The following is a 19,836-nucleotide window of genomic DNA, read 5'->3' on the forward strand; positions in this document are numbered from 1 at the left end:
TGAAAGTTGCTATTCCAGACCACAGCCATCCTCTCAAGCAAACAGCAGTCTGTGCAGTGACTGATTTACATCAGTGGGAGGTGCATTTTAGTGTGGACACTTACAGAGTTAGGTTGATATAAGGCAACTTACATTGACCTAACTTAATCCTTCTGAAAGAGAAATCACATGCTCTTCCTTTAACTGGGGGGTTTGGGGATAAAGGTTAAGTGAAACATTACTTTGCATTTTTCATTCAATCCAAATCTAATACTTTATGCATTTAAATCAGTGATACTCCGACTGAAGCTCACAAGCCGCAAGTGGTTCTTTAAGTGTGTCTTGCGACTCTTTGCAGCACACAATATTAAACAACTGTGATTTAATTATTAACCAATGAGGATGCTTTTAGTATGTTGTTAACCAAATAAGTTATCAACTTGCACTAAGTTATTAATTTACTTGCTGTGAGAATAATATATTACAAAAACTAAATATTTCCCCATTATACTTTTTAAATATGAATAGTACTAGAGTAAATGAAACAATGAATTCACATTACTGTGGGTCTTTTGTGTAATGATGATCACTAATTTGGCTCCTGAACCACTAAGGTCTGAGATCACTGAGTTAAATAGTCTTGTAGGACTTGGAAAAGATTTATGTAGCTCAATTAACTAGATATTTTAAATATATGATCTATCTTGATTGATCTGTGTGAATGGAATTGTTACTTTTTAAAAAAAATGGTTAATGAAGCATATTTAGTGATAAAAATATCTTGTACAACAGTTGCTTGTTTATAATCTGTCTTTGGGTGTCTTGATTTGATATACATGTGTGGAAAAAGAGAAATAATAAACTGTTTAAATAGGCCATAAAAGCACCATTATGGAAGCACAGACCTCAGACTAAGTTGCACTGTGTACAATATGAATTAAATAGTCGACAGCTGTATTTCCAGTGACTTGAATCTGTCTTTGTTCTTCATTTCTAGTCTGCAGGGGCGGCTCCAGGCCCCAGCACACCAAGCGAGTGCTTGGGGCGGCATGCCGCGGGGGGCACTCTGCCGGTCGCCGGGAGGGCGGCAGGCGGCTCCGGTGGACCTCCCGCAGGCGTGCCAGCAGACCCTCCGCAGGCACGCCTGCGGGAGGTCCACCGGAGCCGCGGGACCGACGACCGGCAGAGCGCCCCCCACAGCGTGCCGCCGTGCTTGGGGCGGCGAAATCGCTAGAGCCGCCCCTGCTAGTCTGGCATGGGGAACTGAAATTGCCCATGCTTTTCAAAACCAGCGTAGCCAGAGAGACCAGTGAATATTTCCTTATAGATATATTTTAAGTTTCTTGTCCCTTATTGTCTAAAAAGATACATGGTTAGTGATGAGCCAGCAAGTCTGTTCTTAGTAACCTTGGGAATATGTGAGTTCATTGTAAATGTGTCACCTACCAACTTACTGAGTCACATTATGAGCCACCATGTTTTGACATGAATTCTAGAAGGTTTACCTTCAGACATCATGCTATTCTCCTGTTGTCATTTTTTGACACAGTAACATTGCTCATACAATTTCTGTTGGGGGCAAAACTTCTGTGAATGGAGAAAACATGTGACAACTATTTCAGATGCAACAGGGGACTCAAAATATCTAACCTTCCCACATATTAAAGCGGTGCAAAATTGTGACAATTTTTCATATGTACAGTTTTCCACTATTCTGAGTGACTCTGCACTCAAATTGTTTGCACTAAGTTATATTAAATCTTTCACATTTTCAATGAAAAATAGTTTGAATTTTAAAGCCATTTCTTCCTGGAAGTGGTGGTCCTCTTTTGCGCCAAAATGGGTTGGTTTTGTCTACCTTACAAGTGATAAAAATGACATTATGTAGCAATGGTTTTGGTGAAATAGTTTGTAACAAAGGCCTCAAATAATGTTAAGCATGTGAAGTCATGCATAATATTAATCACCTACCTAAGTGTTTACAGATTTGAGGCCAAAATGTGGGAGAGGAAGGAACGGCTCAGATTTTGAGGAGTTTTATCTTTTGTTTTGTATGTTTCACAACTCTTTCTCTGCTACACACCATCTGTTTCTGAGCCTTGCCATGCCCTTACAAATCTGTCCGTCATAGACAATTGGTTATGAAGGCATGATACATACCATAACTATGAGAAGATAAGATGGTCTATTAATTTTATTTTAAATATTTTGACTAATTGTTATTGTTTCTTGTCTTCCTAGGAACTAACTTCACCCTTGCAGAACTAGGAATCTGTGAGCCCTCTCCCCATCGAAGTGGCTACTGCTCAGACATAGGAATACTTCATCAAGGCTATTCCTTGAGCACCGGCTCTGATGCTGACTCAGACACAGAGGGAGGAATGTCTCCAGAGCATGCTATAAGGCTGTGGGGGAGAGGGATAAAATCCAGGCGCAGTTCTGGTCTGTCAAGTCGTGAAAACTCGGCGCTTACACTGACTGACTCTGACAATGAAAATAAGTCAGATGAGGAAAACGGTAGGCCTGTTTCTTGAATATATGTTTTAATATATATCTATAAGAACATCTGGTGGTATTTTTTGCATATAAACGAGTCACTTAAATTTCCTTACTTTTCCTTGTCCACTTCCCTTAAAAAAAAAAGTAAATTAAAAAAATTAATTTACCAGAAATGACAGGAGAAATTATTATATAATGTACCTGTAGTATATGTTTTAAATAACACTTTAATGAATGGTGCTCTTATTCTCCAATAAACTGCATAGCAAAGAATGTGATCTGAAAAACCATGACCTATAGGTATTTGCAGGGCTTTTTTAAAGGCAACCTGGATTTTGTCTTAAAGATGTTCTCAGAATACCAGCTTATTTTATACTTTAATTTACAGACAGCAATGCTTCATGTCTATTACTGAAGAGGAAACTTGGAGCAAATTGTGGAATTTAATAATGACAAGTATGATGAAACTTGTCAGAAAAAAAATTCATATATTTGATTTTACCCACAGTGTGAAATAAGGTTAACAGTTTTCAACTTATTAAAACCATATTAACTCACAGTCCATAGGACTCTTGTTCAGGTATTCTCATGAAATTTTGAAAGCATTATCTGAATCTAAGCTTTCTAATAATTTAATGGTAAGTACATGCAAGGTTTTATAATGCAAATGTATGTCTCAGAGTGACTCAAAAATATATGTATATATCTATTTAGTATGGATTCTTAGCTGTTTAATTAAAAAAAAAGGTAAATTACTTAACGCACAACCCATGTAGGACAAAACACATGGGCAATGATTTGTTGTAAATAAAAACTACATTAACCTAACTCCACTTGAAATGTTTACAAATTAGTTAAATTCATATAAAACAACTTAAAACTAATTTCTCAGCAACATTCTGTGCCTACTTTAAAAAAATGCCTAGCTAGTAAAGATGACTTGCTGTGGATAGCAATGCAGTCCCTGCCTTCAATAATTCTCCACAGAAAAATGTAAATAACGCAGAAGTGTATAAGCCAAAATTACTCTAAAAAAACACAAAAACAATCAAGTTTAATTCTGAAATAAGTCATTTTGGGGAGATAAAGAATAGTGTTCCACTGTGGCATCAATAGAAACATTGAAGGCAACTGCTTGATGTCAACTACTGCAATAGACTCCCTACTATGTTATCTGGGGATTTTAAATTATGGTGTGTTGACACATTCAGCACCTTCAGGTATTTATCTGAAAAGGACTTTTATTTTATTTTAAGCTTTCTTCTAGGCAAAGCGGATATTCAGTCTCCACCCCCGCTCGTGCCAATTTCAGCAGTACCAGTATGTTAGGATTTGAAATGCAAGCAGTTAAATGTTAAAGAAGATGAACAAAAAACAAATGAAACTTTTCAAAATGTTAGAAATATATGACCAAGTTAGACTTAAAGAGCCAAATTTAGCCTTCAGTAGATACAAGCAACTCTCACTGATTTCAGGGGAAACAGTAGGCATGTATTTGAGGCAAGAAGTTAGCCCATAATCTTTGTACTTTCCATGAATATTGTGGCATGCATTTCTTCATCAAAGTATACGGGCGGTGTATGTTTAATAGTAATGGCAGATACTAGGAAAGCAAACAACCAGTGTTAAAAATATATATATGTAAATATACACTGACTCACTCTACTATTTGATAAACTTATGTGCTTTGTACTCTCATGCATACAATACATTCACTTAATGGCCTGACCCAGAATCCATTGAAGACCATGAAAAAACTCCCATTGACTTCAGTAGGCTTTGGATAAGTCCCAATAATTGTTTCAAATGAATGAACTGACTAAGGAAGTTCTTTCCATTACTATTCAAGCTCAAAGATTGGGTTTGAGTCTACCCCTGCTGAAGTCAATGGCAGTTTTAATATTGACCATGGTGGACATGATGACCAACATATTGGGTTTTGCCTGAGAGTTACCTCTATCTAATCTATCTAAGCTATCTAGAAAATGCATTTCAAAAAGGTAGTTTTTCAAACTGTTGTTTACCAAAACAGGAAGGACACTGTAAAATGATGTGCAAGACTAAGTATATCAGATTCACTTTTGAATGCACAGTATTAGTGTTGTATTTAGTAAAGCTTTTATGATGCTAAATGTTTCTGTATGGTTAGCTGTAAAATATTCACACAGATGTGAAATGTCTATTATACAAGCAGAGGTGTTAACTTCAGAAAACTTCATAGTCTCCCTCTCTGACAAATCCTGTTTAGCTCAAAAAATCAGTTCTTTTTCACATCACTGATTTTATGAAGTTTGGGAATGTATTATCATATAGATTGACAGGTGCCCCACTAGGGTTCAGCACAACTGCCTGGACACTTACGAAGCCATCATTAATTTCTTTCACTTGTGTCCAGCAATGGTTTCCTACATAATAAACACTGTGTCCTTCAGAACCAAATCAATAACCTGTTAGATATGCTTCTCTTGAAGAGGAAGTAACAAGAATCTACACTTCAAGAGAAATGCATTCTCCAGTACAGTTTCAGGAGTCATAGGCATAAAACAAGACATTTCTTGGTATAGAATTTTATACTTTGCCCATAACCACATTAGTTGAACTCATGATGCATAGATTTCATTGAGTTTATTTAAAGCACTGCATGCCCTTTTTCTTGATATGGTTCAGCTGCTTTATTGCAATACACTATTACAACTCTAAAAAGGTGACATTTTGATACTGAGATGTTAATCACAAATTCTATCATTCCACTTCAAAATAATAAACTGTCAATTTTCTTTTAATATTAAATCAATGTTGGTACTTCTCAGTACATTTCCAAGTAGTACAGAGGTAGCTTAATTGCTATAAATCACACTAATATTACAATTTTCAACACTTCTGCTAATTCAAATCCATTTACAAGGTTTAGGACAATTTTTTTGCTTTTAGAGTTGGTATGATTGACTGTTATCTTAAATTAGAATTGTGTGAGCCTTAAATTAACAGGTTTGAAATGCATATTGATAAATTGAAATAATTTAATGTCAATTCATTTAAATTTGCTGATTTACTTGGGCAGAAACTCTTTCCTGACAAAACAGGATATTGAAGATCCAGTTGGAAAAACAACACTTTTTTTTTTATTTTTACAGTGCTGACACTTTTTTTTCAATACATTATCCTAGAATTTAGCATCACGTCTTGAAATGTAACTTTTTTTATAATGCTGTCTGTAATTGGTGTGATCCCTTGTAAGAGAGGCATCCAACTAGAAATAGACTATGTAAGGGCAAACAATACTCTTGTGACCATGATCAACTGAATTCAGAGCTTCTGGTTAACTAAGTCATTACAGGTGTTCATCCAAAAAATGTACAGCAGACATTTATAAGCAAGTTTGATTTATCTCGCACCTGGTGTGCCTTATGCTAGGTAGGCAAAAAGAGTCAGTTTTTGGGACCCACAGGTTGTGGAGTATACACTCAAATTTATCAGAGTGCCAAAGCTTTCTGTTCTCTTGGTGCTCTGCTAGTTGCGTCTCATCTACAGGGAGCACTATTAAGTGGCAATAACAGTATCTCACAAAATCCTGGGTGGTTACTGATGGCAAATGGTGATTTATAATAGTAACCCCTGTAAAAAAGAGTTTACCATGGAGGGTGGGTGTTAAAAGAGGGATTTTGTTAATTGTGAGAGGTGGGTTTGAAGTGATGCTGTCTCCCCAAGAATAACATTGGAGATGCTCAAATCCCAACCTATGCCCACATGAATTTGGTTAGGGCCAGGTTGTGCCACTCTTACTGATGCTTAGTGACAAATTACTCACTAATGTACAACTTAGCATGAATAAAAGGGTAGAACCTGCCCCTTACAGTATATGGGTCAGATCGTCAGCTGGTATAATCAGTGTCACTCAATTAAAATCTTCTTCAGTGGTGCTACTTTATACTATCTGAAGAGCAAGCTAATTTAACCCTACAATAGTTACAGAATTGGGCCTATACTCACGTAAGACATGAGTGTGAGCTGCATATTTGTGCCCTTACATTCTATGTTGTGAAAACATGAGACTGACTTTAAAAGTAGGTTGGCTTGTAATGGAAACTAATGTAAAGCCATTTAAACTAAAAGGATCACTATCATTTGCTTGGTATATAAATATTGCAAATTGATGAATAAATCCTAAATTAACTTTTAATTACCTTCCCCATCCCCTCCAAAAGCTATTCTAATTATGTAAAAAGCAACAGAGTCCTGTGGCACCTTTAAGACTAACAGACGTATTGGAGCATAAGCTTTCGTGGGTGAATACCCACTTCATCAGACGCATGTCTAATTATGTTTTTTTTTTAAAAGACAGATGACATTGTGAGGTTGTGATCAGGTAGAGGGTATAAGACTTTACTGGGCTAAAACACTGATTTGCCATGAATTGCATTTGTGGGTGTTGCACCTTATTGATCCTGCTTTGCAACTGTCCAGTGTGGCCCTTATGCCAGACAGGCATTGTTGAAGTAGAGCAGTGCGCTTACCAGCTCTTTTACACCCAGGGCTGCAAGGGAAGATGGGGTGGAATTTGCTACCTTCACTCTATGCTCCATGAACATTTTCCAACATAGGGGGAATCTTCAGCTAGCTCGTTATAGCAGTTTTATGACCCATTTGCATTCCCGAAGCAATGTAAATTGTATTCTATTCAGGTTCTTAGGGTGCCCAACTCTATGGTATTTAAAGGCTAGGCTCTGACCCACAATCACTGATTGTGTTATGGAATGTTTTATTGATCAGCTAATGAAAAGATTAGATGTAGGGAGCAATATGTTTGAGAACATGGAATGACTCAAGATTCAGTGTTTTGGGATAAAATAAAGCCAGTGAATTAAGCACTTCAACAAAATTATAGAAAGCAAAATGGGTGATGAAAAATAAATGAACTAACCTATCAAGATCTTTCCTACTAAGCGGTATTTTGAACCAAGTAACACTTTGTAAGCACTTTGTCTATGTATCAAGAAGACAGTTATTAAAAGAAAGATCAGCTGGCACTATGAAAGCAAGTCAGTGTTGTGTTTTGGGATGGAGTCAGAACAACCGTGTCAATGGTATGGACTAGGAGTGCAACGCAGCATACACTTGGGACCAGTCAGCAATTCCTCTCCCTGAGATTCATAAAATTACTAATATTGATGTCATGAAGGCAGCTAAACAATACCTGATTTACAGCGATTAAAGAGGAGAGTTAAACAGACCTGAGTGTCAATGGCATATGAAAGAAAACACAGGCCATAGTAATGAAAAATAGAAACAGGAGACAGCATGTAAACTCAAGATACCCACCAGTAATGCACCACTGCAAACGTTGAAAGGAACAAATACAGTGCAGCTGTACCCATGAGCAACATTTTCAGATTGGTGTGAATTTAAACCAGGCTAAATGCTAACACCTTAAGGAGAATAACCAGCTATAGCATAAAAGAAGATAGCTGGATGATACTTCATATTTTACTGATGGCTTATTCCAAGGGTATTATGATGATGCATCTATGTCAGCAATCATTGAGTTAGGTTGACCACATTTGATTTTGGCTGCCACTTTCCTATATCAGCACCTTAATTGCACATACCTGATACTATCATTGGGAACAGCAGGACATAACATAACATAACATAAAATGATATTTTTTCATTATTATGTTGTTTTAAATGTATTTAAGACTTCTAGTGTAATGTAACTAATATCAAATATTTCAATTGTTTTGAAATAACTTCTTTTTCTCAGCTTTACATTTATATGTCAGAAGGTAAATAAAATCTGTTTTATGGGGAGAGGAGACCTCTCAAGACTCACGTTATATTATTAAGGTAAAGAGTGAGACTACCAAAGTGACAGATAAAATTGTATCTAAGGTGTAGTGGCCCTCAATTATATAGAAGAACAAAAAGCAAGGGAAATAAACCTATATCAGATTTCCGTAGAGCAAGGAAATATTTCAGCATTATATGGTGTTAATCTGTGCCGAAATGTTAAATGCATCCGCTGTGAGATACATGCTTTAAAATAATTACTGTATAGATAAATAAGGACCTGCAGAGAATGACTCTGAAAATCAACAGAAACAACGAGGAGTACTTGAGGCACCTTAGAGACTAAAAAATTAATTTGGGCATAACCTTCCGTGTGCTAAAACCCATTTCATCAGATGCATGGAGTGGAAAATACAGTAGGAAGATATATATAACAGTACATGGAAAGATGGGAGTTGCCTTACCAAGTGGGGGGTCAAGACAATTGAATTAGTGTGGGCTATTATCAACAGTATGAAAAATCACTTTTGTAGTGGAATCAGGGTGGCTCATTTCAAAAAGTTGACAAGAAGGTGTGAGTAACAGTGGGGGGAAATTGGGGAAATTAAAAATCAGAGGCTATAATTAAATTAAAGGCCAGATTGTTGCTTTAAGTCCCAGGCTACATTTTATGGGGCATGAGTTGAGAGGCTGCAGTCAGGAGACCCTGGGAGAGTTCTGAAGTGTCGCATAGAACTCTTGCCACCGTCCCTAGATCTCACACAAGTGAGTGACAGCTTTGCCACCATTTAGAGTGCAATATGGGATATGAGCCGTTAGCCCTGACCTCTCCCAAACTTTCTGGAGATTGTACTCCCTATTTCTGATGGGAAATGGTTTCTGCACAGGATCACACACACAGAGTACATCCTTGTGGGGCCAACCATTAACTGGTTGGGAGAATCCCAAAGGGTGAACAATTTTCAGGAACACCATCCATCAACACTAAACATGTCAAACCCTATGGGATGAAGGACTGCATCAGCCCCTGTTGACCTATATATTTTTTGTCTTCCCCTTCCCTTCTTATTTTTTTAAATGGTTTAATAGTTTGAATTTTTCTTTTTCTTTCATGGAAACAATAAGACAAGTTTACATCGCTTATTGTAACATCACTATCGAAGCCTAGCAAAATGGAAGACAGATTTGGTAACAAAAATCATATTTTTGTTTTGTATTGCAGAGGGTTTATTACACAAGAGCATAAGAGGACAAATAATTTTTAAAAATCGCTTGTGTCCTTTTAAAATTATTTTAAAGCTCGCGGTATTAAATGCCACAGTTAAGCTTGTAATGCCACTATGATGTATATTCTAAATCTGAAAAGAAATGCACTCACATAAGGTAACCTAAGTTGGTGTTGACCTTGTTTTTTGTTGCTGTCTCAATCAAAAATGGAATGAACACCATAATTTGGCATTTCCCCAAGATACCATGGAATCAGAGACTTCTATTTATGCTAAAAACCAAAAGATAAAATGTTACCACATGGGGAAAATGTAGAAAGAACAGGTCAAGATTTAGGGCTCTACAACTGAGATGTTTTACTTATTTTCACTGTCTCGATCTTGGGCATGTTGCTCTCAATATTGTTTTTCCTTGCATTTTCGTTCAACTTTATATTTCTGATTTCATAAGTTGCACATAGAAGGTTATGAAGAAAGTGTGGCTTCTACTCTGTAAAAATGATTTTTAAGCTTCCATGTTTGTGTGTCTGAATGGTTTGCCCAGTTCACAGTTAGAGATTTTCTCTTAACTGGTATCCCCGAAAACTTTGAGACCTGAAAGCCAAGCAGAGTTCTCTTGGTGCTCATCAATAGTAAAGATTCTGCAGGTGGAACTTAGTTAACAATTCTGTATTTGATATACTTGTGTTAATAGGACTACTGCAGACAGGGTTGCTTGAACAATTTGTAAAGTGGAGGTGCTGAGAGCCATTAAACCAAACTGTATATACTGAAAACCACTTCAAGACAAGAGGTTCGGCAGCACACCCAGCACCCCTAATTCCAGCATGTATGACTGCAGATACTGGGGAGTGAACTGGAGTCTTAAGTACTAACAAAAGGAAAAAGTATGGGCTGATGGGGGATACTTAGTAAAGTGAGCAGATCTAAATGGTGATATACGAAGGGAGCAGATCTCTGAAATAAGAATGTACAATTTTTACATATGCACTTTTTTCTTTATAGGCTCATTTTAAAGAGGGATGAACTGGTTGTAAGATAACATACACTTTACATCCAGGAGCAACAAGAAAACTGTAGATTTAATGTAAGATTTGAAGTACAATATTGATTTTAACAGGTGAGAAGAGTGTAAAACAACCCAAACAAACTAGAAGTGTCCAATTGACCTTCAGGGCAATCACATATCGCAAGGCGGAAAGCCTGCAGAGCTGTGCCCAGGTCTTTCCATTTAGTAGTACAGCTTATCGTGACTCCTTTCCCCACACAGAAGCAAGGATGTTGCTGGAGAGCAATGGGAAGAGGTGCCCCAGAACTAGATTTTCTTAGGTCTGCCAGAAGCTCGAGGCCATCCCAGAGAGAAGATCTGGCCCAGAGTGATTAGCGCATATTCACAAAATGGAAGCCCATACATAACACACAGAAGAGGATTTTTAAAAAGCTAATACAAGAAGTGCTGACGTGAATGGGCATGGAAATACTTTTATCTGTACTTTAGGAAAGCTTGTGAAGTACTTAAATGACAAATTTAAAAGGTCATCAAGAATGGTATCAAAGCTCAGCTGCTTAAGTGGATCCAATTTTGATTTGATCTCAAAACCGAAGGGCGCTTCTGAGAGGATGCATTTTGGGAATGAGGGAATTGACTAGAAGAGATGACTTAAGGACTTAACACTGATCATCTACAATTTTGTTCAGGTGAGTGGCTTATGCAACTGAATGCAGAGAAGGCAAGATAATGAAGTTGGGCACAAAAAATGAAGCAATAAGTAATGGTCATAATGGTCATATCAGTAATGGTCATAAGCTTTAAAACACTGAGCAAGAGAAGGATATGAAGTACTGGTTGATAAAATCTAAGACAGTTTTAAAAGATACCCAATAACCCTTCGGTGCACACCAATGCTAAACAAATACAAGCGGTGGTAAATATTCAAGCATGTCAAAGGAGCTAGGTAGATGACATCTGGAATACAGTGCTTAGTTATACATAGAAAAGAAATGTTATGCATGGTGCAGTAGCAACACCTACATTTATGTTCAGGCCTGTGCTATGCTAGCGGGGGGAGGGGTTCGAACTAAGAAACACAACTTCAGCTATGCTATTCGTGTAGCTGAAGTCGAAGTATCTTAGTTTGACTTACCTGGCCGTCCTGACGGCGGCGAGTCGACTGCTGTGGCGTCCCCATCGAGTGCGCTTACTCCTCCTGTTGAGGTGGAGTTCGGGCGTCGATTAGCAGATCGATTTATCGCGTCCAGACAAGACACGATAAATCGATCCCTGATACATCGAACTACCATATATTGTACGGTATAGACGTACAATAATAACCCATGTAATTCAGTTGCTTATAACTAGAACACAAATTATTCTGCAGATGTGCAATTTTCCTGTAGAATTCACTCCCTGACACAGAATTGTGCTCCAGAATCTGAGCTTTCATTTAAAAAAAAATGGATACTAGACATTTTGATTGCAAAGGAAACCTTGAAGATGTGAACTATAGTAGAACCCTCAGAGTTAAACACACCTCGGGAATAGATATTGTTCGTATCTCTGAATAATATATTTTGGTTCTTTCAAAAGTTTACAACTGAACATTTACTTAATACAGCTTTGAAACTTTACTATGCAGAAGAAAAATGCTGTTTTTAACCATCTTAATTTAAAAGAAGCAAGCACAGAAACAGTTTCCTCATCTTGTCAACTTTTTTTAAACTTTCTCTTTATATTTTGTACTAATTTACATTTAAAACAGTACTGCACTGTATTTGCTTCCCCGCCCCCCATTACTGCCTCATTGCGTACTTCCCGTTCCAAATGATGCATGTGGTTGACTGCTCAGTTTGCAATTCTGATGTAAAATGATGTAAGTGTCATCTGGCATCTCCTGGGAGTCTGACACAATAGCTCTGACAACTGTGGGATGCTCCATTCATTTCAATCAGTATTCTACAGTATAGCATTTTCCCAAGATGCCATGGAATTCCTTATTTTGCTGTTGTCAGGATTGCCCCACTTTTTCTGTTTTATTGTAATAGGACCTGCCTGCAGCCACTTCTTGCTCTGCAATTTTTCCCACAAGAGGAAGCCTTACCTGTGTTTTTGCATGCCCAAATACATTTGTTAGTCTCTAAGGTGCCACAAGGACTCCTTGGGTTTTTTTTGCCAATAAATTTAAGGTTGTCATGGAATTTAGAGGGTCGTGCTACAGAATTTAGGAGTTGTTACCATGAAATTTGTTCACTTTGGGTACTTCTATCTGGCCATAAAAGAAGCATGACATAGCTGTGGCTGGCCCGAGGCAGCTGATTCAGGCTTGGACTGTGGGTCTCTAGAATTGCAGTGTAGATGTTGGGGCTCAGGGACACTCCCACAGGGGAGAGGAGGATCTGTTAACTGCAGTGTAGACATACCTTTTGTGTCCTAGAATAAAGAAGGTCCTAGTTATAAATTCATCATGCATTTAACTGTTTGTGCAGATATTTTCCATGCTTGACCCTCTCCCTTAGATTTTATTAGTTGTGATTTTTTTTTTGTTCTGGTTCGGGTTTGTAACAAATAATTCAAAACTGAGTGTTGTGTTTGAATGACCTTTGATGAACCACTGGCTTTGCAATGAATTGGTAAGTTATTAGGAACTTGTAACAAAAGCCATTATAATGGAACCTCACTAATTATCACTTCCACTAACCCATCAGCCCGATACTTTTTTCATTAAACTTTCAGTTTCACCCCACGTCTTGTCTTAGATTTAATAGTAGAGGGAAGTGATAATGGGATGCCATATCATTAACTGGATGATAATTTTACAAGATGTTGTAAAATATATTGTACGCTATAATGAGGTATTATGAATGAAACTAAACTATGTTTGTCAAAATATTTTCTAAAATTTCATATTTCAAGATGAGCTCATAATTATGCAGTTATGTGAAAGGAGGGGGTTATTGATGATAAAACCACTGTGCTATGAGCTATATCTGTGTGGGTGGGTGGGTGGGTGAGTGGGTGGTGAGAGAGATAGAGTGAGCACAATGTAGATTTAGTAAAGTAGACTCAGATGATCGGGTAGGTCAACAAAGTAAGCAAGCAACAATACTTCTGCCCAAAGTGTGATTTAATTTGAATAATGCCTTTGTATATTTTTGCACAATAAAAATAAACTTGGTAAATTTGAATGTTAATATTGTTTTAATTCAACTTATCAAGGTTAAACATAGGAGTGTTTATATGTATGTATGTATATATAAATTAAACCAAAGCAAGCATCTCAAGAATATATTCTGCATTATATTTGTTTCCACTTTCTCTTTACCCAGAAAGTCTGTAAGACTTCACCCAAAGTTTCCTCTAATTCTTCTAGGATCAGATTCAGATCTTTGCTCATGTAGAACTGTACTTTCCACTGTCTGCAATCTTCTTGATTACAAAGATTTAGGTATTTCATTAACTAAACAATAGTTGGGTCAGTTTGAATATTGCATTTTTTCCAGTTATTCATTTATGCAACTAGGTCTAAGCCTAATTTGTGCATATGCAATATGTGTGTGATATGTATATCTCACACACATTGCATACATACACAGTTTATTATTAGTCTTAGAACTCATTTATATTCACATTATATAAATATGTAAAATATAAATAAAACTAGGTCTCAGCCTAACTAATATATATGAATGTATACACACACACACAATACTTAGTTTTATGTCATGCATGCTATTTCTAAATATTTCACACAATGCATTTTCTTATTGCAGTCTGCTCGATGTCTATTTTTAATTATCAGTTTGCCTAAGTACATCTATTTTGATATAATTAAAACTATCATTCTTTCTAGCTCTCTGTTCAGAAGTAAATCAGAAAATGCATAATTTTAAGGATTTTTTTAAATTGTATTTCTTGGTGCTAATTTTGTTTTTAGCATATTGGAATAAATGTAGCTGCCTGCAAAAATAAGATCCCAAATTCACTGTGGGTTTTAGTTAAAAATCAGTGTTTTAAACATTTTATATTAATCTATTCAATAAAAGCAGCTTGTGAAAACTCCACGTATTCCATTGCTTTAGCTGAGAAGAAACCTAGTTCAGGAACCATAATTCTGTTTTGACAATTCTGATCCTCTTACAGTCTTGTTTCAAGAAGCTGCAGAAATCATTGGAAATGCCTCAAGAGGTCTCAAGTCTTTGCTGTGAGACCAAACCCAAATGTTTGTTATAGGCAGCTATTTTTCCACCCCCAAAACCCTCACCCGCTGAGTCTCTCAATGCTCAGTTCTCTCACCTCTATTATTCAACATCTATATGAAGCTGTTGGGAGAGATGGTGACACATTATGTGCTGTAGTGACAACATTATGTAAACACCCAGCTCTCTGTATTATTTATGTCAAATGTAAACACACCCGTCTTCCACTTTTCTCTTTATCTATCCAAAATTGGCATCTGGACAAAGAACACCTGACAAAAATGGAAAACTGATAACACATAAGTAATGCTGGAAGGAAGACGGAAACATTTTGAAGAACTTGCTTTTCATATAAAATTCCCAGTATGGAAGGCACATGCAAGTGGTCTGCATTCTTAGGATCGTTTTAGGACTTGTCAATACTTCTGGAGACCAAATATACATGGTGGCAAAAAATGCTCACTACTATTTGTGGTTGGGAGGAGACCTGCCCTCCATATTTTTGAACCTATGTGCAGTGGATCAGCTCATTAGTGACCTTTAAAGCTTGAATGTCGCATTCCACCAAAATGCTGAAACTTTTGATCAGTGCATGGGGGGTGGGCTCATGAGTGCAGAAGACCGAACACTCGAAGAAGCTGGGCCTTGGTTATGGGACTCACTCCAGCCAGATATACTAATGACCTCCCCACATTGAGAATTAAATGCAGAATTCATTCCTTTGATAAACTAATTTCTTCCCTCCATAAATTCTTTACACACCACACCCACTTAGACAAAACATATGAACGAATTAAGCTATATTTCTCCTATGGATTGGGAATGAAGATAAAATGATTGTATTTTTTTTCTATTTTTAAGTACATTGGAGGCATTTCAATAATATAGTATTGAGGGCCATATAAATACCAGAGAGTTGAACCAAAAATCATATAATCAGAGACCAGAACTTTGCAATTCATTTTCTTTCTTTCTTTTGATTGGAGGCAGCTGAGAAAGTGATCTGACTTTTTAAGAATGCAATGGAGCAATCCTTTTAGTTTCTTTAGCTAAGGGTCAAGCCCTACAAACTTACTGCATCTTTACTATGATAAACTTCCCATTGAAGTTTCAGAGTGGTAGCTGTGTTAGTCTGTATCAGCAAAAACAATGAGGAGTCCTTGTGGCACCTTAGAGACTAACAAATTTATTTCGGCATAAGCTTTCGTGGGCTAAAACCCACTTCATCAGATGCATGGAGTGGAAAATACAGTAGCCAGGTATATTTTATACACAGTACATGAAAAGATGGCAGTTGTCTTACCAGGCGCGGGGTCAGTCCAATGAGATAGTTTCATTATTAGTAGACTATCAAGAGAGGAAAAATCACTTTTGTAGTGGTAATGAGAGTGGCCCATTTCAAACAGTTGGCAAGAAGGTTTGAGTAACAGTAGGGGGAAATTAGTATGATAAAATTAGGTTTTGTAATGACTCATCCACTCCCAGTCTTTTTTCAGGCCTAATTTGATGGTGTCCAGTTTGCAAATTAATTCCAGTTCTGCAGTTTCACGTTCGAGTCTGTTTTTGTGAGAGTTTTTCCTGAGTGAAGGCCAACTGTGACTATAGGAATAGACATTTTCCATTTCCTACATTTTCTTATCTTGCTTTTTCAAAATGAAAAACATAATTCCAAGCCAGAGGCCTGTTTGCATGAGTAATATGAATGGGCTATGGACTAACCAGGGGTAGCTCTACGTTTTTTGCCGCCCCAAGCACGGCAGTTAGGCAGCCTTCAGCAGCACACCTACAGGAGTTCCACTGGTCACGTGGATTCGGCAGCTTTTCTGCAGGTCATCTGCTGGTCCTGCGCCTCCGGCATACCCACCACCCCGAATTGCCACCGAAGCCACGGGACTGGCAGACCTCCCACAGGCATGCCACCAAAGACTGCCTGACTGCCTCACTCACAGCGACTGGCAGGCCACCAGCTGTGGCTTGCCGCCCCAGGTATACGCTTGTTGGTCTGGTGCCTGGAGCCGCCCTGGCACTAACATGTCCGTGCCAAAAACCTATAAAAGATCCACTGAATTGTGTTTAAATAACCTAAGTTTATCCATAAAGTTTCTAATACTGAAGGCTTTACTCAAGCAGAGCTTCAAGGGATTTGCCAAAAATATAAATGGGCATTTTGCAAAAGTGAGAACAGCAATATGAGGCTTAAAGGGACAGATCTTCTGGGCAAATTCTGTGGCTGGCAATTATGAAAACAGTGGTGTTCGCCTTTAATAAAGGGAACCTTTATAGTAAATGTTTTCACATTGCACATTTTTTTTCAAGTAAAATAAATCCTAGGGTCAGAATCTGCCACCCTAACACACGTGACATTGTACCTGTTGAAACAGTGGCATTGCTTGTGAAGTAAGGTACTGATCAACATGAGGAAGGGCAGCAGAACCTGACCTTTTTAATGATTGTCTGTGTACCCTGTGCTCTCTGTTTCTTGTAGTGACTAGGCCTTATAGAGAGGTTTATGAGATTGCTCTAACCCAGGGGTAGGCAACCTATGGCACGCGTGCCAAAGGCGGCATGCAAGCTGATTTTCAGTGGCACTCACACTGCCCGGCTCCTGGCCACTGGTCCAGGGGACTCTGCATTTTAAATTAATTTTAAATGAAGCTTCTTAAACATTTTAAAAACCTTATTTACTTTACATACAATAATAGTTTAGTTATATATTATAGACTTATAGAAAGAGGCTTTCTAAAAACATTAAAATGTATTACTGGCACATGAAACCTTAAATTAGAGTGAATAAATGAAGACTTGGCACACCACTTCTGAAAGATTGCTGACCCCTGCTCTAACCTTTGTGTTAAGGACTCTGTCTGCTTTAGCTCAAGCACCTAGAGGCTCATGCTTTTAGATCAAGAGATCCCAAATTCAATCTGAGCTGCTAATGGCCCATGTTGGAGCATTTCATTACTTCCACATCTTTAATTCAGTGTAATTCCTGACTTCTTAATTGTCATAAATATCAGATTGTCTACAGTTCCAAAAGCAAGAGACAAGAAGGTATAAGGAGGTTGTAACTGTGCCTCAGGGGGTCACAACTGAGGATTCCAAATTCAGGATGAACTGCTGAGAAATAGGGCAGATACACCCCAAGACTGGTGGCCAGGGGCGGCTCTAGGATTTCCGCTGCCCCAAGCAGGGCGGCACGCCGCGGGGGGCGCTCTGCCAGTCGCCGGTCCCGCGGCGCTGGTGGACCTCTCGCAGACGTGCCTGCGGAGGGTCCACTGGTCCCACGGCTCCGGTGGACCTCCCGCAGGCATGCCTGCGGATGCTCCACTGGAGCCGCGGGAACAGCGCCTGCTGCCCTCCCGTGGGACGCCACCCCAAGCGTGCGCTTGGCACGCTGGGTTCTGGAGCCAGCCCTGCTGGTGGCTAATCCCCAGTAGGATATACCAAACCAGCAACAAAAGTAAACTTCTGTTTCACCACACTGGGTAACAAGAAGTCATAAAAGCAGTTTCCTTGGGCATCCCAGTCCTTGTATTACTAGCAAAAACACTGGATTTAAAGATGAGTGGTTCTTTACAACCGGTCTCATCAAATAAATGGTTCTTCTGATCCCAAAGGACCAGCCACACACCCAGGTTAATATATAACTTCGATCTTACCCAAAAATCACACTGTTACCAATCCTTTATTACCTAAAATCTAAAGATTTATTTCTAAAAAGAAAGGAACATGAAATTTAATATTGGTTAAAGGAATCAAATACAGTAGTTGCAAAGTTCTTGGTTCAGGCTTGTAGTAGTGGTGGAATAAACTGCTGGCTTAAATCAAGTCTCTGGCTGCTTCCAAATCATTGGAAGGACCTCAGTCCATTTGTTTGTTAGAATGCTCCCATTAGTATAGTCCATAATCCAGAGGTTTGGGCAAGAAAGAGGCTGGAGCAGAATAGAGGCCTTTTATAGTTTCTGCCATGTGGCGGGCATCCCATTTTTCTTACTGTGGAAAATTACAGCAACAAGATGGAGTTTAGAGTCACATGGACACGTCCCATGTCCATGCATTTTGCCTAGTTACAGCAGGAAATTCCATTGCGTAGATGGTCCATTGTCAGTTAAGTTCTTTTCATGGGCCACTCAATTTGAAATAGCCCCTCCAAGATGTGCTGGCTAGCTACCTTGTGGGCGGTACCCCAGGAGCAAACATTTCAAATCCAAGTATAGACAATACTTATAACTTCAAATACAAAAATGATACATGCATACAGATAGCATAATCATAACCAGCAAATCATAAACTTTTCCTAGACACCTGACTTGACAACCTTCGTACAAGATTTGCTGCAAATATACAGCAATGGTTGCAACAATGATCTATATTATCATATTTTAGTCAGATAACGTCACAGAGGCATTAGGTATCAATAGGGCACTGCTGACACAGAAGGGAGGGACTTTCTGTGGATGAGATGACACTTGCTAGAATGTGCAGGATGCCCCATAAATCTATCCTTGCTTGGCATCTGTGCCCTGTTGAAAATGAGACACTATCTTGGGAGTAGGCATAATGCCATCCAATTACAACAGCATGACTGTAGGCAAGAGACAGTGTGAGAGCATCCTTTGTTTGCAAGAAGCCTGACATTCAGAAATGTTGAAAGGTTAGCAGTTGGATCCTTCCAACCAACGTTAAGTGATTTTTCTCAATGTTGGATTAACATTCAAGGTTGAAAACCTAACTTGCATTTCTTCAGAAGATGGGATGTAGGAACTGGTGAATCAGGAACAAATGATCCACAGGAGACTTTTTATAAATCTACTGCTGTGACTTGAGTGGAACTAGATAAGAAATGGGTTCAGCCGTTTTCCTTAGACTGTTACTACTTAATAGAACCTTAAAATAGGATAAGCTATGGCAAATTTATGAATCTTTGTGGTAATTAGGTTTGGAGGGGAAAGTGAGGAGGGGAATTTTGTGAGCTGCTGACAGCAGCTAAAACTCCTGAGACCTGTAAAGAATTGTATTTTTTAAATAATCCCACAGACTGCTCATGCTTTACACATAAAACAAACATGGCCCCTGTCCTAGTAATCTTATAATTTAAACAGAAGAAAGATAGAAAAAGAAAAGAGGGAAAGGAAGAAAAGAATTGTGATTA

At 38.2% G+C, this 19,836-nt stretch overlaps 1 protein-coding gene across 20 annotated transcripts in view; it reads left to right on the plus strand.

The window, feature by feature from the left end:
- Window positions 1-19,836, plus strand: part of TENM2 (teneurin transmembrane protein 2) — a 1,520,094-nt gene that overhangs the window by 801,962 nt on the left and 698,296 nt on the right. For all 20 annotated transcript variants that reach the window (XM_039484033.1, XM_039484034.1, XM_039484029.1 and 17 more), the window contains one exon: window positions 2,221-2,496. In XM_039484033.1, coding sequence (XP_039339967.1) covers window positions 2,221-2,496 — 276 coding nt within the window. The remainder of the gene's footprint in view (window positions 1-2,220; window positions 2,497-19,836) is intronic.

This window comes from Mauremys reevesii, linkage group 8 (genome assembly GCF_016161935.1).
Source record: "Mauremys reevesii isolate NIE-2019 linkage group 8, ASM1616193v1, whole genome shotgun sequence".
NCBI classification, from domain to species: domain Eukaryota; kingdom Metazoa; phylum Chordata; order Testudines; family Geoemydidae; genus Mauremys; species Mauremys reevesii.